The sequence below is a fragment of the Haliotis rufescens genome, unplaced genomic scaffold (genome assembly GCF_023055435.1).
Source record: "Haliotis rufescens isolate VD_foot unplaced genomic scaffold, xgHalRufe1.0.p SCAF_7, whole genome shotgun sequence".
NCBI classification, from domain to species: Eukaryota; Metazoa; Mollusca; class Gastropoda; order Lepetellida; family Haliotidae; genus Haliotis; species Haliotis rufescens.
Genome location: NW_025964361.1, coordinates 20,441,050 through 20,469,024, shown reverse-complemented (window position 1 = coordinate 20,469,024; position 27,975 = coordinate 20,441,050). Strand labels below are relative to the sequence as shown.

General features: G+C 42.5%; 2 protein-coding genes across 9 annotated transcripts in view; one reads left to right on the top strand and one right to left on the bottom strand.

The window, feature by feature from the left end:
* The window catches only part of LOC124139819 (putative oxidoreductase GLYR1), a 107,023-nt gene that overhangs the window by 58,955 nt on the left and 20,093 nt on the right, over positions 1-27,975 (top strand). For all 6 annotated transcript variants that reach the window (XM_046507166.2, XM_046507171.2, XM_046507170.2 and 3 more), the window contains 2 exons: positions 27,060-27,170; positions 27,710-27,811. In XM_046507166.2, coding sequence (XP_046363122.1) covers positions 27,060-27,170; positions 27,710-27,811 — 213 coding nt within the window. The remainder of the gene's footprint in view (positions 1-27,059; positions 27,171-27,709; positions 27,812-27,975) is intronic.
* On the bottom strand, positions 219-22,320 carry LOC124139818 (leucine-rich repeat and immunoglobulin-like domain-containing nogo receptor-interacting protein 2). 3 transcript variants are annotated; one of them, XM_046507163.2, is made up of 2 exons: positions 22,125-22,320; positions 219-5,318 (listed from the first exon to the last, which is right to left on the bottom strand). In XM_046507163.2, the coding sequence occupies exon 2, from the start codon at positions 5,221-5,223 to the stop codon at positions 2,650-2,652; it is 2,574 nt and encodes an 857-aa protein (XP_046363119.1). In that variant the 5' UTR covers positions 5,224-5,318; positions 22,125-22,320; the 3' UTR covers positions 219-2,649. The 3 variants fall into 3 exon arrangements, with proteins under 3 accessions (XP_046363119.1, XP_046363120.1, XP_046363121.1); XM_046507164.2 differs by lacking the exon at positions 22,125-22,320 and adding an exon at positions 13,000-13,235; XM_046507165.2 differs by lacking the exon at positions 22,125-22,320 and adding an exon at positions 6,030-6,281.

Sequence of the window (27,975 nt, the reverse complement as noted above, 5' to 3'; positions counted from 1 at the left end):
TCAGCCCAGTGTGTTGTTCAGACATTCCTCACCCATCTCAGCCCAGTGTGTTGTTCAGACATTCCTCACCCATCTTAGCCCAGTGTGTTGTTCAGACATTCCTCACCCAGCCAAGGGTGTTGTTTAGACGTTCCTCACCCAGCCAAGGGTGTTGTTTCAACATTCCTCACCCATCACGGTCCAGTGTGTTCTGCTTCACAGAAAACAAAACACTTGTGTCGTTTTTGTGATATTTACTAATATCTGTAACATACTCTTTAACATTGGAATAAAATGACAAATCTTACACTTTCAAACATCTATCGTCTAACCAGTAAAGAAATCCATGTTGGACAAGACCTAACTGATGCCATATCCAATGACAATGTAGTGCAGTGTCATGTGTGAAGAATGGAATAATAACTGATCCTATTTATTCAGGGTATCTTTCAGGGGGACCTTAGGGTTAGAGTCAGGAAGTTTACACAAGATAAAAACAGCAACATTTCAATGGTTGTGATTATCAAACATGAACTTGCATACAATGTGTGAAAGTGTCAGAGGCTACAGGCAACCCTACTTATCATCTTATGTTTGGGATAACAACTTTCTGAAGACAATATGAAATCAACACACATTACACACAACAAGAGAAAGTAAATTTCCAGCTTCATAATTTGTTACCTCTTTTTGTCCTGCCTAAATGTAACAAGTGTGATTTGATACATCTGAAGAGCTTTCGTCAATTACCAGTGGCTGTTAACAATTTGATGTTTAGTGCAAACTTGAAACATGTCGTCGGATGGAAGTTGCAATCAGCCAACCTTTGATGAACGTCAGGGACACCGTTGTACATGTTAATGTGATTACCACAGCCAGAGCTTTATCACTTACCAGTAGATGGCATGTCAAAGGTGTATCAGTAAAAGGTGCATTAAGTGAATAAAGTTGTTCAAGTGCAAAGGACAATAAAGTAATTCACAATACAAATAACATTGAATCAAATTGTATTGGAAGTGTTTTTTAACACACTAGAATTTCGACTTCAACTTGTTGAACTGGAATATATACTGAAGTTGACAGGCCAACAAGACAAGAGGGAGTCAGAGCAAACTTGGAAATAACATCTCCATGTAATACAAAACTCATCTTGTATACGCTTCACTCCTTTGTATCTAGGAAATGAGGAGTGTTTACAATCATCTGTAGCTATGTGTTCCTGAACTATAATATATGGCGCAGGGAATTCTGTATGCCATATGTATGAAAACATAATGTGATTACTTAATGACATTGTAGTTAAAGATAAATGTTACATGAGTTTCAAGATTTCCTATCAAATCAGGTCACTCTTCAAACTGATTCTGAACTCAGTCTCAAGGAATTTATAGTGTTCACAAAATTAAGATTGAACTCTTCAGCTGTAACATCATGAGTATCTTCGATATCAAGCATTTGTCAGAATGAATAATTTTGATGATCTTAAACCTTGACTAACATTGTTTTAATAATGTTCAGTTTGTGTTGAAATTTTTGAAATGATCTCTGTAAATACCAAAATTGATACAGCTACCTCTTTTTGTGTAAGTGTGTCATTCGCTGATGTTCTGGTGTGAGGAGTTATGCCTTCTCCACAACAGCACAGCAGCCCCACAAGCCTACCCAAATCAATCGGAGCCCATTGATCTTACAATCAATACAGTGCTCACAAAAGTGGGCCATTTCTTGCTATCCTAGAATAAGTCAGGTCTAAATCAGTCAAATTGGGAGAAATCTTCTCGACATAATTCTAGGTTGTATGCATGTGAACAACTTGCGCAGGATTCTTGCATCCACTAATTGATCTGTGTGTCAGCTTATGTGAACTTCAGAGTCTAAACACAATAGTGTAACGAGAAGTGGTAGCAATATTGGTGCTTGATCTCCAAGGACTGTCTGTGTTGGCAACTCCTAATGAAACTATGCAGACAGGAAGCCATATTAGCTTAGTCGCTGTACATTTATTGGCAGTGCCATGTTACACTTACATCAGAACAAATATGGATAATTTAGATGGAGAATATTTTGAAAAAGGTATTCAATGAACTAGACACAGGCCAAGTAAACGAGTACAATAAACGTATGATTAACATTGATCCTGTGCTCCATTTGTTGTGGGGCTGTTTGTTCTGATGTGTGTCGCCTGGCAATCAAAGTAGGCAAGTTGGACAAGCACAAGAACAACACCAAACATAGGAGCATCTTGAAACAAGGAAACAGTAGTAGTGAAACAAATACCAAAGTGACAAATGTTCTGAATATTGCATATATTTCATTGTTTAAAATATTGTAAACTGAGTGTTTGCCATGAGGTCTGTTCATGCATTACACAGTTTTGGTCTCTGGATTAGAATTTGTATGTCTCTTGACTATATACATTCAGCCCTCCACAGTCAGTCCTGCTCCCTCCGGTAAACACATATCCACACTGTCTGCAGGTGCTCATCACACAATTACAAGTTCCTCCAGCAGAGGCAGAGAACTTCTGATTTTACCACAGATACCGAGATCGGTTATTGTATAGGAAGTAACAAGCACAGACAGTTTGGAGAAATGTTTACTGGTGGACACTTGTTGACCAGACCCAGTGGGTCCTGGACTCTGCAACATTTATACCGGATTTAGTCACACTCATACTATAGATTCCGTGACGTTGTCCCCTTCTTCCACATTCATATCTATCACAAAAGAGACATTGTCATGGTCCTGTAAGCTACTTAACTGTGCTGAAACTACCTGAGGTTCTTCTACATCGGGTAGATGACTGTTGAATTCCTGAGTATTTAAATGTCTTTCAAAGTCATCATCATCAAGACATGGTGACATTCGTAAACTGTCCTGACTAGAATTTTCCGAACTAGATGCAGTGATATATTCTGAGTCGCTTCCAGAGAGAGGTGGGAGGGAGCTGTCCTCTGTATCCTTCAGTATGTCCACATCAAAGATCATGCTCTCAGTCCTCAAGCACTCAGTCTCTATCACAGTCTTGCAGTTGTCCAGGTTCATGGTCTCCAGGAGCTTTATGACATGCTGCTGCTGGAGCTTGTACTTTTCATGCAGACGGACCATCTGCAGAGACCCATAGTCCCGCATCTTCAACAGCTGGTTGTTATACCTCTCGCGGATCTGCTCAATCTGATGTGAGCTGTAGTTGCGCAGCCGCCCCACCTGCGTGGTGTAGTTGTCCCTGATGCGGACCACCTGGTACGTGCAGCCCCGCCTCACCCGCTTCAGCTGGGAGTTGTAGTTGTCACTCAGACGGTGGAACTGATTATGATACTGGTCTCTGATGCGGTTCAGTTGACCACTGTAATTTTCACGCAGTCTTGCAAATTGTGTTGTCTTGTAAAGATCAAGGTTTTCAAGGAGTTTTCTGATTGCTTCCCTGCGACGTTTGTTGACTAGACGTCGAGCTATTGCTCTGATGATTGAGTATATGATGTTTAGTAGAAGTAAGGAAACAGCACAGCCTGAACCCACAATAATACTCATGACTTTGACATTGAATAAGACACTGTAGTCAAGTCTGATCAGGATTACATCTGAAGAATTGTAGTTTGCATTCATCACTAAGCACTTGTAAGGACCGTTGTCAAGGCGGAGGACATAGTCGATGTAGAGTGAGCCGTCATTGAGCAGGACGATCCTGTCCTTGTAGCTGCTGAGACTGGCTTGGTAGGTGGAGCTGTTGTGCCAGTAGTGGGAGGCATGGTAGGAGCTGTTGAGAAGGGTGTCCTCCTTGCTCAGCATGTGGGATATCACCTCGGGGTGGAAGGCATGGTAGGTTAGGATCTGGTGACGGGGCGTGGTCCATATCACCACACTATCAGGATCTGGCTCAAACTCACATGTGATGCGAGCAGGAGATCCAATTGCAAAGTATAACAGTTCTGTTGTATTAACCTGTGGAATTTCTTTACACATTTCATGGAGAGTTGTAGCTTTGGTAAGATGTATTCGTTTACCATCTGAAAGACAGTGTAGGTCCCTACTGAAAACAGTAGAATGGTTGGTGACATATTGTGCTAACCAGGCCAAGCCACAGTTACATGTAAAGTGATTGCCATCTAGCTTTGCTGTTTGCAGGTTGTGATTGTTGTGGAATGTCAGTACTGATAGGCTGGATAGGTTGTTGTGACTGAGATCAATGGATGCCAACTTAGGAAGTTGATCAAATAGGTGTGAATGCACCAATGTTAGGCGTGGATTGTGACTGAGGTTAAGGTGTTTGAGTGATGGAAGACCGTGGAAAGCGTCAAAGGCTACATTGGTCAGTGAAGGCATTCTGCTGAGACTGAGCTCCTCCATCTTGTCAAGTCCCCGGAACACTGGAATGCTTATGTTGGGGAATTGGTTATCATCTAGGCTCAGCTCCTGGAGCTTTTCATTTGTACCAGTGAAAGTTAGAGTTACTTCTTGAAGTTTGTTGCCCTCGAAAGAAAGAGAGATGAGATTTGGCATGCTGAAGTATGTGAGAGTATCAATAGCAGTGAGTGAGTTGTGGCTCAGGTCTAGTACCTGAAGACTTCTGAGAGATAAGAATGTACCCTTCTCAATATATCTAAGTTTGTTGTGCTGAAGGTTAAGTTTCTCCAGAGTTTGCAGGCCAAGGAAAGAGAAAGCGAGTAGCTCTGACAGGTCATTGTGGCTTAGATCCAGGACTCGAATCTGTCCCAGATACAGAAACGTGTCATTGTCAATGCTGGCAATGTTATTATGGCCTAAGTTCAGCTTCTCCATTGTGGTCAAACCTGACAGCATATCACTGTACAAGTGTGTTAGATTGTTGCTGGACAGATTCAACTCTTTCAAAAGTCCTAAAGCTTCAAAGACATTTGGCTGGATGGTAGAAATTGCATTTTGACTTAAGTCAACCGTTTGTAAGTTGTAGAGGTGGTCAAAGACACTAGTATTCAAAGACTGCTGTAAGTTAAAGCTCATGTTGACCTCTTCATGAGAGCTTACTCCTAGCAACACAATTCTGTTGCCGCTGAGGTTGAGAGATGTAACTTCATGGGGCAAATCTTTTGGCACTGTGGTAAGGTTTCCTTGAGCACATACGACCGAGGTGATGTTTGTGATAATGTTTGTAGAGTTTTGGCACACACAGTATTGTGGGCATGAGGCAGAGAGCTGCACCACAGTCCACAGGATGCTTAGTGCTACAGGGACTCTCCTGAACACCCATGATTCCACCTCCCCCATCCCTGGTCCACAGAGGTTGCTACTGCTGCTTCTGCTGCATGGTCACATGCCTGTCTCTCCACACATCAATGGCTGGGCTGGCTGTCTTGGAGGGGCTGAAAGTGGACACAAACAATCATTTAATCATATCTATCAATGCCTTAACGAGAAATATCTTATATATCGCTATGGAAATATTTGGGTTGTTTAGTACTCAATAATTCTAAATTAGTTTTACCTGAAACATCCCACTTTAAGAACTGACTTATAATTAACCAGCAATTATAGATCTTTTTTCATGGAGACATATACCCTGTTGAACATTATCACAGATTTAAGTGAATTTCAGTATTTCAGTTATGGTGTGAAGCTCATACATTAATTACCTGCCATATTGTCACCTGGACCAGAAATCCCTACCTAGTGTAGTAGTATCTTGTGTGTCAGTATTACATTTGAATGCTAAGTATAAAATGGATTGCTAAGTATAAAATGGATTGCAAAGTCGGATGCTGGCAACTCACACCATCTAAAACCCTACGCTCTTGGCCGACAACAAGCACAGTGTACTGCATCAGTAAATACCAAATATTTTGTGATTGAAAAGAATCTAATGAGTTGATAGGAACTCTCTGAACACTTGTCTGTGTCGTCAGGCCAGCTAGCACATAGCACATACATGTGCTGTTGCATGAAGCTGAAGGACTGGAGTAGTCTCCCCAGAACCAGTTTGTACATGTAGCATGATCTCAAAGAAAGTCTGCTTCAGCATGTTAGCAGTGGTAACTGGGCTCCCCACTTGCCACCACACATGGCAGAAGGCTCACCGCACTCAGTGTCCCACTCCACTGCCATATGCTCACATTGTGTCTGCTGCTGTTAGCTATTGTTCTCTGCACCAGTTGCTGTTGTGTTTATTACATACAGAATCAGGTCCTGAAACATTTCCGTGGCACTAGTTTATGTGTGTACTGTTGCAGTATCTTACAATTAACCAAGGTACAGTGTTACTCAATCTTATTAAAACCAGATCTTAGTTCTTGCTATCGCTAAACAAAGATCTGAGGACATCCCATTACGGGTCACGTCAGACCGACCTTGTGCGAACTTTGATCGACCAATGGAATGACCAATCAGAAGGCAGCTTTCTCGTGCTTTACGGCACAAATTTCAAATTGGCAACTATGCTTCGAAACATATTTTGACAAATTCTCGATTACAAATTTGAAACCTGAACAAAAAAACATTCTGGAATGGCTAATAGATGGTCTAGATTGTAAGGATTCAGTCGTTAAACCTGTAACTATTGTTCGGAATACCCCATGTTAAAGTTTTCGTGATTGCATGATTAGAAGTCACATTCCGACTGTCACTTTCATAATCTGGTAAGCGACGCACTGATTGGTCGGATGAAAGGTCATTCTGACGTGACCCTTAATGGGATGTCTTCAGATCTTTGTTTAGCAGTAGCGAGAACTAACGTCTGATTTTAATGAGATTGAGTGTTACTTGGTATTGGAATTATAAAACACAATTAAAAGGGAAAACATCTCTCAGACATACAGAAGGTTACAGTGTATTAAAGATTACAAATAGATATGGTAGAGTATAGATTCCAGCTATATGACGGCGGCCTGTAAATAATCAAGTCTTGATCAGACAATACAGTAATTGACATCATGAACATAGATCTTTGCAATTTGGATACAATAACATGCATTAAGTCAGTGAGCCTTACAACCCAATCACGTTAGTTGCATCTTGCGACAAGCAGCTGTGGAGGCAGCAAAAATTGCAAAAGCAGTTTGGTTTTAAATAACCATGTGAAATTTACCAGTATTGATTTCCTGAACTTGAAATTTAATTGAAAGGCAATCTCCTTTATCACAATGATTGGTTGAGCTATTCTGTCTTTCAAGATATTTGCGTACTAAGTCTTAAGTAACTATCCTTGACGGAGGCTGGGACAGCGGCATGTGGTCAGGAAGCAGGGTCGGCTGGGGTATTACAAGTTCAGTAATGTCACTGTTAACTTGGGATTGACAGTATTGCCAGTTGCTACTGCTGTGAACAGTACTGCCTCCATGCTAAATGATACTAAATCAACACTAATTGTCTATGCAATTACCAGATAGGTCAGATGTTGAATGTAGTGGACACCAGGGGTGAAAGGCCTTCATGAGTGCCAATGTTGTGTAGTGTATTGATTCGCAATGGGAAGATAGGCTGGGAAATATTCACATGATGAATAAAACATTTCAGTGCAGATGTTCTATGTCAGGGGGAGAACATGGTGGTAATTGTAGCCTTCCTCAGATTGTTTACCAACGTTGTATGTTTATGAATGCTATTTCACCATTATGAGGTTAGACTAATACACAATAATATTTAATGGACCAACTCCATCGGGGAGGCATGGAAGCATTACATGATGCACCAGTTGAAATAGTATTAGGCTTGTATGATGGCTAAACTGAGGGGAAAATAGAACTGTAAGACCTTATGTAATAGTTCCTTCTGTTGGCTCATCGTCGGGAGTCGTTTCTAATAGTAGGGAGCCTCTTAGATACATTACTACCTTTTCATCCTTTTCAACAAACAACTGAAGTATGAGGAGTAGAATATATGTTCTAGCTATTTCCCAGTGTTATGTAGGTTGAACTTGTGGGTGTATAGAGTCACCCTCCCACACAATAGTATGGTTAGTATACATGTGACCTCAGATTTAACATTGGTTATCAAGTGACACTTTCTGAGATTTCTCATAGAGAATCCATTACCGCCACACTTTTCTCCATATATGTTACACAAGTGGAATACAGTCGATAGAACGAATAACTATCCTAATTATTCTACTGCATTTGCCTTTTAGAACGGAGTCAAGTATTCATACTTTTTAAAAATATTACACTGTAAATTTTGAAATATGTCATGTTTATTTGTCCCAAAACCAGCTGTCTGTGGTAAAGTCGGTTAGATACTAATAAACTGACAGTTGAAGGACAATATTTAAGATTGATCCTACTTAGAGCATGTGTAATCTCAATTGACCTATGAGCTGTGGCCTGTTGAGATTGGGTGAAAGAGAATGATATCACAGATAAGAGATGGCTGATTGTTTATGAAATGGTGTTCCTCGCTTCATATTTGATATAAACAGGCATGAATTAAGTACAGAATTTCACTGTGCAGAAGCATGTCTAATGCAAATTATTGATCTTCACAGTGACATTACTCTCTGGTACTGTAAAACTGAAACAGATCCTCAAGCACATCTAATTCTTCCTTCTGATAGTGAAAGTGGCGAATATTGAATGATGGGGAAGTAATTATTCAGTGTGGTAGTGAACGAGGACATGTCATGTTGAGGGGATATTGCCTACTACATTGACTGGGTACTGGGAATCAGAAGAGCTGTGGTGGAAGACAGAATAGCCAAAGCATAAGAAGGTAAAACAATGGGTGGAGGACAGAACAGCCTGGACACAACAGGGCACAGATATGGGTGGAGGACAGAAGAGCCTGGATACAACAGGGCACAGATATGGGTGGAGGACAGAAGAGCCTGGATACAACAGGGCACAGATATGGGTGGAGGACAGAAGAGCCTGGACACAACAGGGCACAGATATGGGTGGAGGACAGAAGAACCTGGATACAACAGGGCACAGATATGGGTGGAGGACAGAAGAACCTGGATACAACAGGGCACAGATATGGGTGGAGGACAGAAGAACCTGGATACAACAGGGCACAGATATGGGTGGAGGACAGAAGAACCTGGATACAACAGGGCACAGATATGGGTGGAGGACAGAAGAGCCTGGACACAACAGGGCACAGATATGGGTGGAGGACAGAAGAACCTGGATACAACAGGGCACAGATATGGGTGGAGGACAGAAGAACCTGGACACAACAGGGCACAGATATGGGTGGAGGACAGAAGAACCTGGATACAACAGGGCACAGATATGGGTGGAGGACAGAAGAACCTGGATACAACAGGGCACAGATATGGGTGGAGGACAGAACAACCTGGACACAACAGGGCACAGATATGGGTGGAGGACAGAAGAACCTGGACACAACAGGGCACAGATGTGGGTGGAGGACAGAAGAGCCTGGACACAACAGGGCACAGATATGGGTGGAGGACAGAAGAGCCTGGACACAACAGGGCACAGATATGGGTGGAGGACAGAAGAACCTGGATACAACAGGGCACAGATATGGGTGGAGGACAGAAGAACCTGGATACAACAGGGCACAGATATGGGTGGAGGACAGAAGAACCTGGATACAACAGGGCGCAGATATGGGTGGAGGACAGAAGAACCTGGATACAACAGGGCACAGATATGGGTGGAGGACAGAAGAGCCTGGACACAACAGGGCACAGATATGGGTGGAGGACAGAAGAACCTGGATACAACAGGGCACAGATATGGGTGGAGGACAGAAGAACCTGGATACAACAGGGCACAGATATGGGTGGAGGACAGAAGAACCTGGATACAACAGGGCACAGATATGGGTGGAGGACAGAAGAACCTGGATACAACAGGGCACAGATATGGGTGGAGGACAGAAGAGCCTGGACACAACAGGGCACAGATATGGGTGGAGGACAGAAGAACCTGGATACAACAGGGCACAGATATGGGTGGAGGACAGAAGAACCTGGATACAACAGGGCACAGATATGGGTGGAGGACAGAAGAACCTGGATACAACAGGGCACAGATATGGGTGGAGGACAGAAGAGCCTGGACACAACAGGGCACAGATATGGGTGGAGGACAGAAGAACCTGGATACAACAGGGCACAGATGTGGGTGGAGGACAGAAGAGCCTGGACACAACAGGGCACAGATATGGGTGGAGGACAGAACAGCCTGGACACAACAGGGCACAGATATGGGTGGAGGACAGAAGAACCTGGATACAACAGGGCACAGATATGGGTGGAGGACAGAAGAACCTGGACACAACAGGGCACAGATATGGGTGGAGGACAGAAGAACCTGGATACAACAGGGCACAGATATGGGTGGAGGACAGAAGAGCCTGGACACAACAGGGCACAGATATGGGTGGAGGACAGAAGAGCCTGGACACAACAGGGCACAGATATGGGTGGAGGACAGAAGAACCTGGATACAACAGGGCACAGATATGGGTGGAGGACAGAAGAACCTGGACACAACAGGGCACAGATATGGGTGGAGGACAGAAGAACCTGGATACAACAGGGCACAGATATGGGTGGAGGACAGAAGAGCCTGGACACAACAGGGCACAGATATGGGTGGAGGACAGAAGAGCCTGGACACAACAGGGCACAGATATGGGTGGAGGACAGAAGAACCTGGATACAACAGGGCACAGATATGGGTGGAGGACAGAAGAGCCTGGACACAACAGGGCACAGATGTGGGTGGAGGACAGAAGAACCTGGATACAACAGGGCACAGATATGGGTGGAGGACAGAAGAACCTGGATACAACAGGGCACAGATGTGGGTGGAGGACAGAAGAGCCTTGACACAGGATATGGCAGATATGAACACAATAACATTTCTTTTCTCACATCAATAAAAACAAACCTGAAAGTATTTCTGAAGTAGTATTCCAATCCAGAGCCTATCATGTATGTTATGTACAGCAGAACTCACTCTCTTGCTCAGGGGTTGTATGTCGTATTTCATTCATATAGCATTATATGGCAGGGAAAGTAGCTCCCCCACTTTTATGGTGATTAGCTTAGGAGATTTAGGATGTAGACGCTTCAGACATAACACTTGGTTCACACCAGCTGGGACACAGCAGACATATCTCCAATACGCTAAGGTTACTGTTGCTATATTTGTAGTAATGTCAAAATAAACCACTATCAGCTTTGACTGAGATGTGAGAGCTAATTAGCGGTAGTTAGTTTTAAGGAATGCAGCTGGTTGGAAGATTGGGCCATAATTAGGGGTAGACACTGCTTGTCAAATCCAACTCCTCCTCAGGTCATTTCAGACTGGTGGTTCATGTAAAATTGTTCCTCTCAAATTTCACTAGTCCTGGACTAACAGACGAGTGGCCGTGTCTATCCCTGATAATCTGTATGAGAGACATGCTTGGTGTAGCAACACAAAACACATGCAGCCATGGAAGTATAACATTAGCATAGCTGTGTTGTTTGTTATAGAGTGTCTGCACATGCAGTTAAGCCTTGTGCAAAATGTTGCGACTTGCTCACTCTGTAAATATATCCAGCAGGAACTGAATTGCAGAGAAGTGTTGTGTAGGAGTTGTTTAACTGGAATCTGCAGGGAAACCTTGATCAGGATTTGTAACACTCTCCCTCATGTCATGATTGACAACTGGTTCTACTACTACTACTACTACTACTGATAATAATAATAGTGAGTGAGTATGACTTTACGCTGCTTTTAGCGATATTCCAGCAATATCACGGCAGGGGACGCTAGAAATGGACTTCACACATTGTACCCATGTCGGGAACCGAACCTGGGTCTTCGGCATGACGAGCGAACGCTTTAACTACTAGGCTTCCCAACAGTACACTTATATAGCACATGATTCCACATAAAAACGTTATATTTAGGTCAGTGTGAATATGCAGTCAAATGAAGTGAGGCAATAAAGAAAAGAGGTTTCCGATGGAGTTGGACAGGCATGGATACCATATGCTGTGACCCCCAACTTACAGCCTGGTGTTTAGTAGGGCAGCAGGGGTGAAGCGTTGCCTCCCCAGTAGTGAGCAGAAATAACATCCCCACCAGGAGGGAGATGGCAGCAGGGCTCAACAATCACAGTACTGTGGTATGAGGGCACACACATTAAAAACATCCATATACTTCAATGAGCTGCCTTCTTTTTATCACAAGGTTATGTGTATACATCACTATCACTATTATTGTATGGCTAATAGCAAGGTAACCCACCAGTTCAAAGGACATAGTATGATAAAGGCCCTTTCTTGGCACACATCATAAGCATAATTTAGGAAGTGAGACAAACTTTTAGAACTTGGCATGAAAGTTATCATGTTTGTCCATAAGAGTGAGAATTTTTTTTTGTTCAACACTGGCATCTGTTGAACTTGAAAATTTATTCTAAATGACAGACGTGTGTACTTGGACATGTCAGAAGTCCAAAAGTGCAAGTGAAATAAAGAAAAAGGGCTGTTAGTCAGCTATTAATCCATGTCTGATAATTTCAAACTTGTGTGTATCGTTGAGATGTACTGAATGAAACCACAGCACCATCTTTTGGTTTACTACACGTTCAGATGTTTGAGAAGTGAGGGATAGCCTGTGGATGAAGGAGTGTACAGTAACATGATCAGCACATTTACAAGCAGTCGCTCACACTGCTGGCTACACAGAAGCTACCACACCCAGACAATGATATAGCCATGCCCCAGTAGCTGCTTACACACCTGCCTCCTGCCATTGATCAGAACTAGGCTGTTAATGGCACTTATTGAACTGGGCTATCATGCAGCTATCGATGAAAGCCAGATGTAGTACAGTTTAGTAGACCTATTCGCAGCAGTAGTCACTGAAAGTCAGCTTAAACTAAGCATTATGGTCAAAACTGAATAAGTTAAACTTTACTTCCACTACATTTGATGAATGGTCCTGAATTCTGGTACAGCTTGTTGTCAGATCAATCAGCTAAAGTAGTGTTGTGTCTTGGATAGATTCTGTCTACACATAGTCAATGTGTCCATCACCTCTATTTACCCTCTTTGTTCACTGTGAGCATACAATGCATTACCTGGCAAGAGAGAGCTGTCTCCACACAGGGTCCTCATGTGTGACTGTACAATGTTGAGAGAGGCAGAGAGAGGCCCCGTTATGTTGTCACTGATGCTGTCCTATCTGGCCTCATTAATAGCTCCTCGTGCTATCTGTGACACATCTTTATCAGGGGTCAAATGATTGTTTGCTACATAACTGCACAAACAAAATGTATTTGATGGTGATTCTTTCAAGGAGAAATATTAATATCATGGAGATATTTCAATTTCCTTGTGACATTTCATGTCCGTTTGTGCAGTGAGAAAGGAAAAAGCTTAGCCTGTGTATGGAATCATGTGAAAGTGTTAATATTGATGTTGAATACCCACAACACAATTGGCTCCTATCTAGAGCATGTCCTGATTACCTGAATGTTAATGTGCTAACGACCGACCCTTCAGCTGAAACTTATCTTTGACAGTTTGTGATAAGAAAGTCAGTTTATTTAGAAATCGGATAGTTAATACAACCCAAGATTAGACTGATGATTGATTCCACCATTAGACCATGATAGTCCAGACTCGATTATTTACCGACCGCCATCATATAGCTGGAATATTGCTGAGTGCGGCGTTAAACAACAAACCAACAACAACAACCATGATGATTGATACAACCCAAGATTAGACTGATGATTGATACAACCCAAGATTAGACTGATGATTGATACAACCCAAGATTAGACTGATGATTGATACAACCCAAGATTAGACTGATGATTGATACAACACAAGATTAGACTGATGATTGATACAACACAAGATTAGACTGATGATTGATACAACCCAAGATTAGACTGATGATTGATACAACACAAGATTAGACTGATGATTAATTCCACCTTTGGATCATGATGATTGATACAACCAAAGATTAGACTGATGATTAATTCCACCTTTAGACCATGATGATTGATACAACCCAAGATTAGACTGATGATTAATTCCACCATTAGACCATGATTGATTCCAACATTAGACCATGACAGATGATTCCTCCATTAGACCATGATGATTGATTCCACCATTAGACCATGATGATTGATTCCACCATTAGACCATGATGATTGATTCCACCATTAGACCACGGTGATTAATACAACCCAAGATTAGACTGATGATTGATACAACCCAAGATAAGACTGATGATTGATACAACCCAAGATTAGACTGATGATTGATTCCACCATTAGACCACGGTGATTAATACAACCCAAGATTAGACTGATGATTAATACAACCCAAGATTAGACTGATGATTGATACAACCCAAGATTAGACTGATGATTGATTCCACCATTACACCATGATGATTAATTTCACCATTAGACCACAATGATTGATTCCACCATTAGACCATGATGATTGATTCCACCATTAGACCATGATGATTGATTCCACCATTAGACCATGATGATTGATTCCACCATTAGACCATGATGATTAATTTCACCATTAGACCACAATGATTGATTCCACCATTAGACAACGATGATTGATTCCACCATTAGACCATGATGATTGATTCCACCATTAGACAACGATGATTGATTCCACCATTAGACCATGATGATTGATTCCACCATTAGACCATGATGATTAATTCCACCACTAGACCATGATGATTAATTCCACCACTAGACCATGATGATTGATACAACCCAAGATTAGACTGATGATTGATTCCACCATTAGATCATGATGATTAATTCCACCATTAGACCATGATGATTGATTCCATCATTAGACCATGATGATTTTGTACGAAGTCCATAAGCACTGGGAAGTATTGACCATTAGTTAGGATCTGTGTGTGAGTCCTCCTACAAATTGTAAATGATAATCAGATGTCCGCCACATCTGTAGCATGTGTAGACCACAAACTGTATTTGATGGTGTCCACCTAGACAGGCCATCTCTCAGCTTTCAAGTGACTCCTTGTCCTAACAGGTTTGCGTTATATGGTTGCACCTTAGCCCTAATGAGGAATGGTAAAGCGTCCGCTCAGAGAGTGGAAGGTCCAGGGTTCGTTCCCAAAAAGACGTTAAAAGATGGTACTTGTTGTTACTCAGTCTGGCATTAGCATTAAGGGGCTAAAACAAGGACTTGTTGGCTCGGAGTCAGTGCGTCTGAGTGGGGTGTCCATGTTAAACTGCGGCATGGTATCTCAATGTGCTAGCACTATAAATCAGCATCAGTCCGGACTAGTACAATAAGCCACACAGACACACCTCACCTCAACTCACCTCATGAGGACCAAACTACTGTAGGTCTTGCTCATGAAGCATATGATATTCATGATGAGTATTATTGTTTGTGAGGGATAAGTCATTATTGATTTCATGCCAGTTACACACTAAAGCAAGCTGATGAGAAAGGTAAGGTAATTACCGTGAGTAGTAATTCTATTTGTGTGCCCCCCCCACAAGTGCCTCCTCCCCATGGTCGGAACACGAGTTGTTAGGCAGCATGAAGCTACATGGACAGTGCACTTAGTGTATGCAGTAATTTCCGGTTGTGTCTGATTAGTGAAGGTATTTTACACACACTGCTGCCAGTTGGGGAGTTTGGGAGGCTGGATATTGATACTGGACAACAGCCAAGGGAGGGGGGTGTCTAGGGAGGGCAGGGCTGGGGTCTAGGGAGGGGAGGCCCAGGTAGGGGAGGGCTGGGGTCCCTAGGGAGGGGAGGCCTAGGTAGGGGAGGGCTGGGGTCTAGGGAGGGCAGGGCTGGGGTCTAGGGAGGGGAGGCCCAGGTAGGGGAGGGCTTGGGAGGATGGACATGGAGATGTGACCCACTAGGGTGTACATTGATCACCATGAATATATGAAAGATGTGGCAGCATGCAGGTTTTTCTTCAAGAAGGTCTCAATTCTTATACCTGGATTTAAAAATGATGCCCATCAGACTGAAGAGTATATTAAACATTATGGTTTAGAAGAGAAACTTGTAATTGCTATGTTAAAGTGAGTACTGAAGAATTATTGATTGCATGAAATAGCATTACGAGGAGATTATGGTGGATAGAGTGCAAAACCTAATTACTACCATCTGCTGGTGGTGGTGTCACTCACAGCTGTGTACATGGTAGAACTGGAGATGACCTGTTGGTTCAATATGTCAGGGGGATGTGTATAGGGTTACTTATGTGTTGTGAAGTCGGGATGCAGTGGGGGATGCAGACCTGGTGTGTGGGGGATGCAGTACTGGTGTGTGGGGGATGCAGTACTGGTGTGTGGGGGATGCAGTACTGATGTGTGGACGATGCGGTACTGATGCATTACTGGTGTGTGGGGAATGTGGTACTGATGTGTGGGGATGCAGTACTGGTATGTGGGGGATGCAGTACTGATGCATTACTGATGTGTGGGGGATGCAGTACTGATGTGTGGGGGATGCAGTACTGATGTGTGGGGGATGCAGTACTGATGTGTGGGGATGCAGTACTGATGTGTGGGGATGCAGTACTGGTGTGTGGGGGATGCAGTACTGGTGTGTGTGGGGGATGCAGTACTGATGTGTGGAGGATGCAGTACTGGTGTGTGGGGGATGCAGTACTGATGTGTGGGGGATGCAGTACTGGTGTGTGGGGGATGCGGTACTGATGTGTGGGGATGCAGTACTGGTGTGTGGGGGATGCAGTACTGATGTGTGGGGGATGCAGTACTGGTGTGTGGGGGATGCAGTACTGATGTGTGGGGGATGCAGTACTGGTGTGTGGGGGATGCGGTACTGATGTGTGGGGGATGCGGTACTGATGTGTGGGGGATGCAGTACTGGTTTTTGGGGGATGTAGTACTGATGTGTGGGGATGCAGTACTGATGTGTGGGGGATGCGGTACTGATGTGTGGGGGATGCAGTACTGGTGTGTGGGGGATGCGGTACTGATGTGTGGGGATGCAGTACTGATGTGTGGGGGATGCAGTACTGGTGTGTGGGGGATGCGGTACTGATGTGTGGGGATGCAGTACTGATGTGTGGGGGATGCAGTACTGGTGTGTGGGGGATGCAGTACTGATGTGTGGGGATGCAGTCCTGATGTGTGGGGGATGCGGTACTGGTTTGTGGGGGATGCATTGATTGTGGGGGATGCTGTTGATTTATGGGTGTTAAAGTCTCAGTGATCATGGCATGACAGGGAATTGATGTGCGAAATTAAGACTACTCCACACAACAAGCTGACAGACATCTGCAGGAAATACAGTCCTACTGAGGATGTTCTACACTGCCTGTTATGTGGTGACGTCAGGACCTGACTTTGTATGTGGCAGACAGAAATAGTCTGGATAGCTATAGACTGTCTGCCACAAGGGCGGGCACTCCTGGTGCTAGGACATTGCTAGGAGCAATCGCATGGAATAACTGTTATGTTGATAACGCCAGCTGTAGGTGATAGGGAGCTTGGAAAACAATGCCCTACCAGTTTGTCAAGTGTTACAAATACTGATATATTTGTCCTGTTGACTCAAAAAAATAGAAAGAAAGAAATGTTTGTGTGCATCCTACTCTTGATATAAGACATATTCTACCATGAATTTGAAATTTACTCGATTCTGATTGGTCAATCAGAGGCTGTTAAATCAAAATTAACCCCCTCTGATTGAAACAGCTGGTTTGACGGCCGCATCACCGCAGAAGCTTATATTCATAGAATAGTACTATTTTCAGTCATTGTCATACACCTATACTACTTCGGTAGGCATATTTTAATAATTGTATCTACAATTACAGGTTACAAAATGCACAGATGCAGTTACTAAAATATTCAAAGGATGTGTGGCAATACATTTCAAGCACAAAACACGACAGAAATCTACAAAGGGAATGTATTTACATTTTGGAGACAACAGAGAGATTGGAATTTTGGCGCTTTTCTATATACGACTGTGATGTCATATCTTTTGCGGCACAATGACCGATATGACGTCATAACAGTGACATGGGATGTAGAGCGAAAGCCTTGCAAAGCTTGCTAAGTTTGTTTAGTTTGCTTAGATTTAACTGCTCTAAATTTAACAAATTCAATTTAGCGCGGTTAAATCGACAGGTAACCTAGCTCTACATTGAAAACACAGTAGGTTTATCTCCTAAATGAGGTAGATGTTGGAGCAGTAGGATCTGAGAAGTGTGTTGAAATGTGAATATTATTAGTTACCCACAGTTGACATGTATATGCAAATTAACCTTGTTCATAACATATGGTAATTACATCAAATTACCAACAGGATCTGAGGCCAGGTTACTCGGTCGCTTGTGGTTTTTTATTTTATTTTTTTGCTACAACTGAAATATCAAATGTCAAACCGTTTGCGTCAATGATGTGAAACAGTTTGCCCCATTTTCCCTTCACTACATTGCACCCTCTAACTCAGCCTCTTTGAAGGTCACTGGACACACTGGAAGAATCCACACGATGGAGGGCATGAACAATGACTAACTTTGATTACTGTCACATATAGCTGCAGTAGTGTTACATACTTGTTCATGTCGAGGGTTGTGTAGATATGATGGACAGCCTTCAAGGTACTCACTGGCACACAGCAGATACAACACTAGACACTATCAGTCTATATGTCAGGCTTATCATCTGACAACAGTCGCCAGGTCAAACTGGGTGTTGTGTGATGTGTGCAGGACACTTGGTGTTGTGTGATGTGTGCAGGACACTTGGTGTTGTGTGATGTTTGTAGGAAACTGGGTGTTGTGTGATGTGTGCAGGAAACTGGGTGTCGTATGATGTGTGCAGGACACTTGGTGTTGTGTGATGTGTGCAGGAAACTGGGTGTTGTGTGATGTGTGCAGGAAACTGGGTGTTGTGTGATGTGTGCAGGAAACTGGGTGTTGTGTGATGTGTGCAGGAAACTGGGTGTTGTGTGATGTGTGCAGGACACTTGGTGTTGTGTGATGTGTGCAGGAAACTGGGTGTTGTGTGATGTGTGCAGGAAACTGGGTGTTGTGTGATGTGTGCAGGACACTTGGTGTTGTGTGATGTGTGTTGGAAACTGGGTGTTGTGTGATGTGTGCAGGAAACTGGGTGTTGTGTGATGTGTGCAGGAAACTGGGTGTTGTGTGATGTGTGCAGGACACTTGGTGTTGTGTGATGTTTGTAGGAAACTGGGTGTTGTGTGATGTGTGTTGGAAACTGGGTGTTGTGTGATGTGTGCAGGACACTGGGTGTTGTGTGATGTGTGCAGGAAACTGGGTGTTGTGTGATGTGTGCAGGAAACTGGGTGTTGTGTGATGTGTGCAGGAAACTGATTGTTGTATGATTTGTGCAGGAAACTGGTTGTTGATATGCTGTGTTGTGTGTAAGAGGCTGGTTGTTAATATGCTGTGTTGTGTGTAAGGGGATGGTTGTTAATATGCTGTGTTGTGTGTAAGGGGATGGTTGTTAATATGCTGTGTTGTGTGTAAGAGGATGGTTGTTAATATGCTGTGTTGTGTGTAAGAGGATGGTTTTTAATATGCTGTGTTGAGTCTTAATATGCTGTGTTGTGTGTAAGGGGATGGTTGTTAATATGCTGTGTTGTGTGTAAGGGGATGGTTGTTAATATGCTGTGTTGTGTGTAAGGGGGTGGTTGTTAATATGCTGTGTTGTGTGTAAGGGGATGGTTGTTAATATGCTGTGTTGTGTGTAAGGGGATGGTTGTTAATATGCTGTGTTGTGTGTAAGGGGGTGGTTGTTAATATGCTGTGTTGTGTGTAAGGGGATGTTTGTTAATATGCTGTGTTGTGTGTAAGGGGATGGTTGTTAATATGCTGTGTTGTGTGTAAGGGGATGGTTGTTAATATGCTGTGTTGTGTGTAAGAGGATGGTTGTTAATATGCTGTGTTGTGTGTAAGAGGATGGTTTTTAATATGCTGTGTTGAGTCACAATGTCAAGTTACTAATCAGATCACAGGGGCCAGTCCTGTCAGCCTGACACTGAGATTATAACCAAGCCTGTGTTCAGACACTGTCACCAAAGCCACACCTCCGACATAGGGGCCTCGATATTATTACATTAACTGAAATCTAGTTCAGTATACTGACTACACATCTGTGGGACAAATCAACAACCTGAAGACAAGAGCTAGCTGCAAGCCTTTGCATTGTGCAATCTATATTGTGATGCCATTGCATTGCATTATTAAAGTTCATCAGCATGCCATAAAAACAAACAAACAAACCAGGGGTCACTGCTTCATACCAGACTGCTGATGCTACAGTTGGGATATGACATCACATCCCATCAGACAGACAATGGGGTACTGCGGTGCGGGACCAGGGTTCACTGCTTCATACCAGACTGCTGATTCTACAGTTGGGATATGACATCCCATCCCATCAGACAATGGGGTACTGCGGTGCGGGACCAGGGGTCACTGCTTCATACCAGACTGCTGATACTACAGTTGGGATATGACATCCCATCCCATCAGGCAATGGGGTACTGTGGTGCGGGACCAGGGGTCACTGCTTCATACCAGACTGCTGATTCTACAGTTGGGATATGACATCACATCCCATCAGACAGACAATGGGGTACTGCGGTGCGGGACCAGGGGTCACTGCTTCATACCAGACTGCTGATGCTACAGTTGGGATATGACATCACATCCCATCAGACAATGGGGTACTGCGGTGCGGGACCAGGGGTCACTGCTTCATACCAGACTGCTGATGCTACAGTTGGGATATGACATCACATCCCATCAGACAGACAATGGGCTATGGGACCAAGAAGCTCAAACAGTGGAAGAAGTTGCTTTTGAAGTGATGATAAAAGGGTTAATTTTGTTGATCAGCAAGCAAAGTAGTCTGTGTCAAAGTCACAGTGAAAGTCACGAGTGCCTGTGGGCCACAAGAAGCTGCTCATTTCAAGTTGACAGCTATATTAGAGGTCACTCCAAGTGTAGTCACGTGCCAGGTAAAATATGTATTGTCAGTCCTTGTCAGTCGCTCAAGAAGTGTCAACAGAATTATGAGACAGAATTGTAAGACAAAATTAGGTATGCCTGCTGACACTTGATTTGAAGGTAAGATGATACAAAGAAGGATGTCCTGAAAATCCTTGTTTAGATCATGAAATTGGCCTGAAATGACCGGGTGTTGTGGGATCATTTTCAATTTCGACCAGCTGTTTTAAACTGCACAACATAGACTAACTTTGGATTAAAACTGTATGCAGAATTACCATAGTAACAATGATGACATTCCAAATCTAGGATTTAAAGTTAATTTTTTCTAAAGGTAAACATTAAAACCCCTTAGGTCCTTGTTTTTGGCCTTGTTATCAGGGAAATACAAGTCACATCTACAAAGCAATAGGTGTTACATCGATGGTTACAACGACATCCAAGTTGCATTTGTACTGACATTCGCTGCAGACTTGGGGTGAGTATCAGTCTCCCCACGCATGTATTTGATACCAGATGTGAGTGGTGTGTTGAACTTGGCCTTTGAGGAAGTCTCTATGTTTACTGATATAAACAAGGTTGTGTGACCTGACCCTTCCTTTCCTGACTGGGGTCACGCTTCTAGGGTGCATGTTAGCGGGAGGGTTCTTCTATTTTAAGCAGTGTTAAGACTTGTAACATGAAACGGTGTTAAGATCTTGTACGGATGTGGTTTTATGTGGCAAGTTATAGTTGTGTATCACATTGAAGATATATCAGTATCCAATGTGACGGGTCTTGCAAAATATACCAGGTAATGATTTAGTCTGCAAGGATAACCTTAGGGAAACAGCCTGAAGCTGGATGATGTATGGAGTTATACTTCTGAAACTGATCACTTTTGACATTAGAGTTATAACAGAGTACCTGAATAGTTAGTCCAATTTTGCTAGAAACAAGTCTGACACATAAAGGGTTGCCTTGGTGTTGCTTGTGTCCTGACGGTGATCCAGCCTTCCTCACACACTGTAAGTCAGTTGGTGCCTGCATCTTAGAAGACTATGACTCATAACAACTAAAGCATGGATGTATAGAGATTAGCACTAAGACAGGATTCAGAAATGTTCAGCTGCAGAGTAGCCAGAACACACAACAGCGTGAGCTGCCTGCTGGTCACAGACAGATCACAAAGTAAGAGCCCAACTGACACCCCCCATCACTTACCCACAAGCTGTGGAGAACCCTGATGGCCCACATTGTCTTCATTTCACACAACCATAAAAAATTCCGTCCAAATTTTAATTGTGGCTGTGCATGTGTAAGGAGAGAAGGAATGAGCAAGTACAGGCTCTGATGCTCCTGGCTGCTCAAACCTATTGATTCTGGTAGTGTGCTTGCTTGGGCATCTCCACTGCCTTTGTGGGGGTGGCAGCTTGCAAGCTCAGTCTGGATGCAGTAAGAGAGAAAGGCTAGTCCATTATCACTGCTCTCCCGGTTATGCTGCGAGGTGAAATGAATACATCCTGTTAACTAGGTTTCTAGGTTTATTGTTCTCAGTCAAAGTAGGAACATTTGTTATGAATAAAAGCAAGGGGAAGACATTTTTCAGCATGACACTGTTGTGATAAATCTTAAAAACATTTCCAGAATAACTGTTGGAAGGTATGATTCATTTGGAATAAATGTTTGTCTTTTTTGTATGGTTTCTCATTGTTATTTAGTGATCAATTCATGAAACTGAGCATAATTCTTAAATAGAGATGCAACTGGTTTATGATGGCACAGTTACCTAGCAACTACTTCCAACACCTGAACACAGGTAACACCGGGACATTGATACAAAACTGTTTTACTCTCATTTATGCAAATATGGCACATTGAAAACCCATCAGTGATGCTTGCAACGGTTGATGGGGATTCACTGTTGCAACTATAGCAGAAAGATTTGATTGAATAATTTGTTATCATTGGGTTAGTGGTAACTGATTTCTCCCAAACCTATTCACGTAATCCAGTATTGATACGATGGAGCTGGTGTAAGCTGACTAAAAGAATGTGTTTGTTCAGCGCTGTCCGTGATCCCCAGGGCCCAGGCAGAGAGCCCAGTAATGGTTTAGCAATAAAGCGACTGCATGTGGCATTATTAGCGATTGATCCTGTAAGGGAATTGCTATCGCTACTTTGTCTGTTATGTTATGCCCTTGATCACGTGATATAGATAAGCAGCAGAGACATGACAGCACAGCCTCACACTCCTTGACTGTACTGGCCTATAGGGGTAACACTGGTGGCAGTGCGGGTTGACATGCAGGCAGGGTGTTGGGTAACATAGCCAGCCCTGTGTGTGCTGGCAGTATGGCTGTTGTGCAGTGGGTAACTCAACTCTTTAAATTCCTGCTGACCTGTCACCACTAACCCTAACTGGGACTAGAATTATTGTGACACAATGTTTATGAGTTTGGCAGCATGAGCTTCAAACTGTGAGCTACCTTACTTTCCTGCTTAAACAATAGGAAAGTATTCTGCATGTGGATCTCTTTTCACTTTCACAGGTCTTTCCTGCCCAAAATACTCACCAGATTTACAGCATTTATTAACAGTCATCTTGGTTACATATCAGAACAGCTGAAATGGCTCCCATCTTGATTCAACATGGGTAAATGGTTTAGTCACTGGGTATTGGCAATGGGGTTGATTGTTTATATGGAAGGTCTGGTTTCAACTTCCATATTGTTACAATGAGAACCGACATAACATAAATTCCACATTCAATATGAGGTTCTTTATCAGAAATGTGAATATTGCAGCTTTGTAAGAATTAATGAAAGACAGGTGAAATTTGCACGGGTATCTGTTCCATGGCAAGGGATGAGCAGGATCACAACCCTGCATGCCTTGGTCCACATCCTCAATGTACAGGGTTTAACACGACACAGATATGTATGTCCAATAACAAATGTATGGTATGGATGCAGATAAAAACAATTACCCAATTCTTGACAAAAGTCCTGCAATTACAGTAATTAGCAAATTGTACACTACATTACATTATTTCATTACTATACAGGAACTCGTGAAGATGCGGGGTAGAATAGGTCGTCAGCAACCCATGCTTGCTGTAAAAAGTGATTATATGCTTGTCTTAAGAGACGTCTAATGGGATCGAGTGGTCAGCTCTCTGGCTTGGTTGATGCATGTCATCGTATCCTAATTGCGTAGATCAATGCTCATGATGTCAATCACTGGATTATCTGGAGCAGACTTGATTATTTACAGATATTTGGAATATTGCTGAGTGCTGTGTTAAACAATAAACAAAACCTTCACCGGGCTCTGATGTTTCCTGTTTGTATCTTGAAATTAATGATTGGGGGTCCCCTGTAATCCTAGATTTGTAGGGCAAAGTAAAACACTGAATGTATTTTGTATAGGATTCTAGGATTCAAACCCAATGTACTTTCAAAGAGGAGGTTATATGTCAGTGGGAGTTTGTTTACAAAGTGAACTGGCAGTTTTGATATGTTATTGATTGCAGGATAATTACTGCAATGTCTCGGCCTGCTAAAGTAATACTTGGTACATGCTGATCGATAGGCAGTAGACATACATCCTAATGCTACAGCACCTGGAGCACTGACTACCAGCGGGAGCATGCTAGTTTAACCAGGGCAGTGTCATCAGTCATATGATACAGGACTCTTCTCATGCATTGTAACATTATACAAATGATTACTCTTCACCAGGTCAGTATGCAAACACAAGGACCTGACCCTTCGCCAGTCTGTACCAAGATTAATTGTTTGTTTTGTTATTCTGAAATTCACTTAAAAGTTTATGAAGCCATTAAACTGTCCTCTGTTTCATTACAGAAACTTATCTGCGAACCTTGAAATGTTAGTACCAGACGCCAATATTCAGAGTCAATATTCATCTTGGATGACTCATTATTCGAAGTCTGCCAGTCACATGATTTGGGGATCACCATTGAAATATCTTTCCAAGGACATTTTGTTTGCGACCTATACCTTGAAAACTACTAGTCTACATGGATTCTTTTCAAACTTGGTGAAACTTTATATACCTATAGGAGAGATGCAGTGCAAACTTTGATTTCAAAATTTGGATTTTCTAAAACAAATACAGTTCTTTAGGGGAAAAGTGATATGATATTTTTCATGTTGTGAAATTAGAATATGTTTTTCCTTCAACATTTGAGACTTAAATTCTAATTCTAATTTTTTTCCAATTGGGGGATACAGTTTCTATACCAATTGGAGAGGTGCAGTGCTAAGTTTGATTTCGATAAATGGATTTTCTTACAAAATATTGCTTTTTTAATGTTTTGAACTTAGGAATATGTTTGACTCGAAGTCGGGGTTTTAGTGAGCTCTGTTAGTTATTGGAAGATATGGTCCTAACTTAAATGGTTTGTGCATTTTGTGTTAGTATAGTGAGACACATCAGCTCCTGTTTGGGTCAGGGGGAGAGTAACAGTCAGCTATATGACGGTGATCTGAAAATAATTGAGTCTGTATCAGATAATCCGGTGATTGATATCATCAGCATTGATCCATGCAATTAGTTGCCTTAGACAACAAATAAACAAATAGTAGATTGTGACTTTTCAATAAATTTAGCATGAAGCTTCCTATCAGTCTGTTCTAGAAATTTAAAAATCTTCTTTTAATTAACTTTAAGGCCCCAAGGACTGAAACTTGGTTGTGATATGGTCACCTTGTGCAGTGTCAAGTTTGTTCAAGACATCTTGATCAGAAATCAAACATGACTGTCAATGACCATATTGTAGAATGAGTCATTCGTCCAGCATGCATCTTACGTCGTGAGTCTCCTTCTCAGCACTGCACCAATGAAGCTGAAACTTCATGTTTGTTCCCACAATTTGTTTAGGGGGTCTGAATCCAATGTTTAATGTGGCAGCCGCGGCTAGACATATTTAAAAAAACTAGTTTTGGACATTACCTTTGCAAAATGTACACGTGTAGTAGGGCTCAGCTGTATGTTCTGTTTCTTGCAATGTTTTGAGTTTTGACATTTTTACTTGTCCGTTGCGCTTTGGCCACACTGAAAGCTGAATTTTCTTATGGCCATTACCCGACCATTTTGTTGGCGATATTTAAAATTTTGACCTATTTTTTATCGTTGCTCCTAAATTTTCTCAAAATGCATTTCCTGACACTGAAAACATCTCCTGCTCAGAAGCTACTGAACCATTTCTGCTCTAAATGCTCTTAAATTCTTTTCTTTCATAATGCAGTTTTGAGGCTGATATTTTTGCCAAACTGAGGAAGCAGGACTTTGGCATATGATTCTCCCTATGATGACATCATGTTGTGTTCAAATCATCATTGGGGTCACGGATGGCCCAGTCGTCTAAGGCACCGCGTTTCGCTGTGCAGAGTTGCGTCCCTTGGGCACGCCATAAACCTATGATTGTGGGTTCGAATCCCGGTTCGCCCCGATTGTGTTTGTAGATTTGTCAGCACCATACCCGTGATCGTGGGTTTTGCTGAAGTGGTAAACATCTGATTCCTGCGTCATTTTGGGCTTTTCTCCCACATTAAGCTGACACGCCGCGATATAACTGGAATACTGTTCAAAGCGGCGTATAACCCAACTCACTCACTCACTCACTCAAATCATCAGTGTTTTACTGTGTACTTTGGGAAACAAGTGGGACATCTGTATGGCTTGGGACAAAATATTCTGTTTGGAATGTTTAGGAGGCTCAAGAGTTGATACTTGGTGTTATTATAGATTTAACCGTTGTGTATTGCAACAATGTTTTGCAATAGTACATTCATTTTTACAGATTTAGAAACATTAGTGTTTCATCTTCGTTAATACTAGGCAGACAACTTGTTCTAAGAATTCTGTGACATATTGTTTTCATTTTTCTATAAATTTTCTTCATCCTTGGGATTTGACCTCTGAAAAGATCCTCTCCTCTGATGAGAACATAGAATTTGTAGAAATTCAAGTGGAGGAACCCAGAGAGACATTAGTCTAGTGATGCTCAGTGTCCCTCTGCTCGCGTCACTCACTGCGAGGAGTTTCCTGCATATCCAGCCTTGGTACAGTGTCAACAAACACACTAAATTAATGGATTTGTTTAGCTCAGATAATACTTTATATTTTCAGTGTCGAGAGTTTGTGAAGGCAGGGGCATTGCGTGGTACGTCCCCAAATGATGTTGTCCAGAACTGTGACATCACCTTCACCTGTGTGGCCGACTCTGGAGCTGTCCGAGATGTGAGTAGCAGCACTATCAGCACTATCAGCACTATCAGCACTATCAGCACTAGTGTATAACGCTTCACTCAACAATATTCCATCTATATGTCAATGGCAGTCTGTAAATAATCGAAGCAACACCAGACATTCAGCGATTGACATCATGAGCATTGATCGATGCCATAGGGATACGATGACATGCAATCAACACAGTCAGTGAGCCTGACCACCTGATCCCATTCGTCGCTTCTTGTGACAAGCATGGTGTCGTTCCTTGTTGCAGATAAAGAAATAATCCGTTGCTTGTTTCATATTTGTAAATTTGTTTTCAGTATTAATGCGGAAAGATTCGAATATCAATGCTGATAGCAATTTTGGTTAAATCTGCTGTTTTGTACATTTTAGTCTTTTGACAACACATCTAGGCGTCCAAATGCTGTGGCACATGTTTTGTGTTTGCCAGTACAACAGTAGATAAGAAAACATAAATTTCTGCTTTGGACAACAGATGACTTTACATATTCTGTTATAGTAACCATCTGAAAATTCTGTTGCAGATTGTGTTTGGTAACTCTGGTGTGCTACAAGGAATCTCACGAGGGAAGTGTTATGTGGAGATGTCCACAGTGGATGAGGAGACTGTGGAAGATGTAGCAGAGGTAGGTGGCTGTGATCAGGGCATGTTCCTATATATGGGGGATTGATACATTCAATGCCAAGGTCCAGGATAGATCTATAGGGCATCACTTGTCACTTACAAAGCATTTAGTGACAACTTGTGCTAAGTGGGCCCAGTTGTCTAAGACACTGCAATTAGCTAGCA

Coding starts and splice junctions, on each gene's coding strand:
- LOC124139818 (XM_046507163.2), bottom strand. CDS start 5,223: ATGGGGGAGGTGGAATCATGGGTGTTCAGGAGAGTCCCTGTAGCACTA.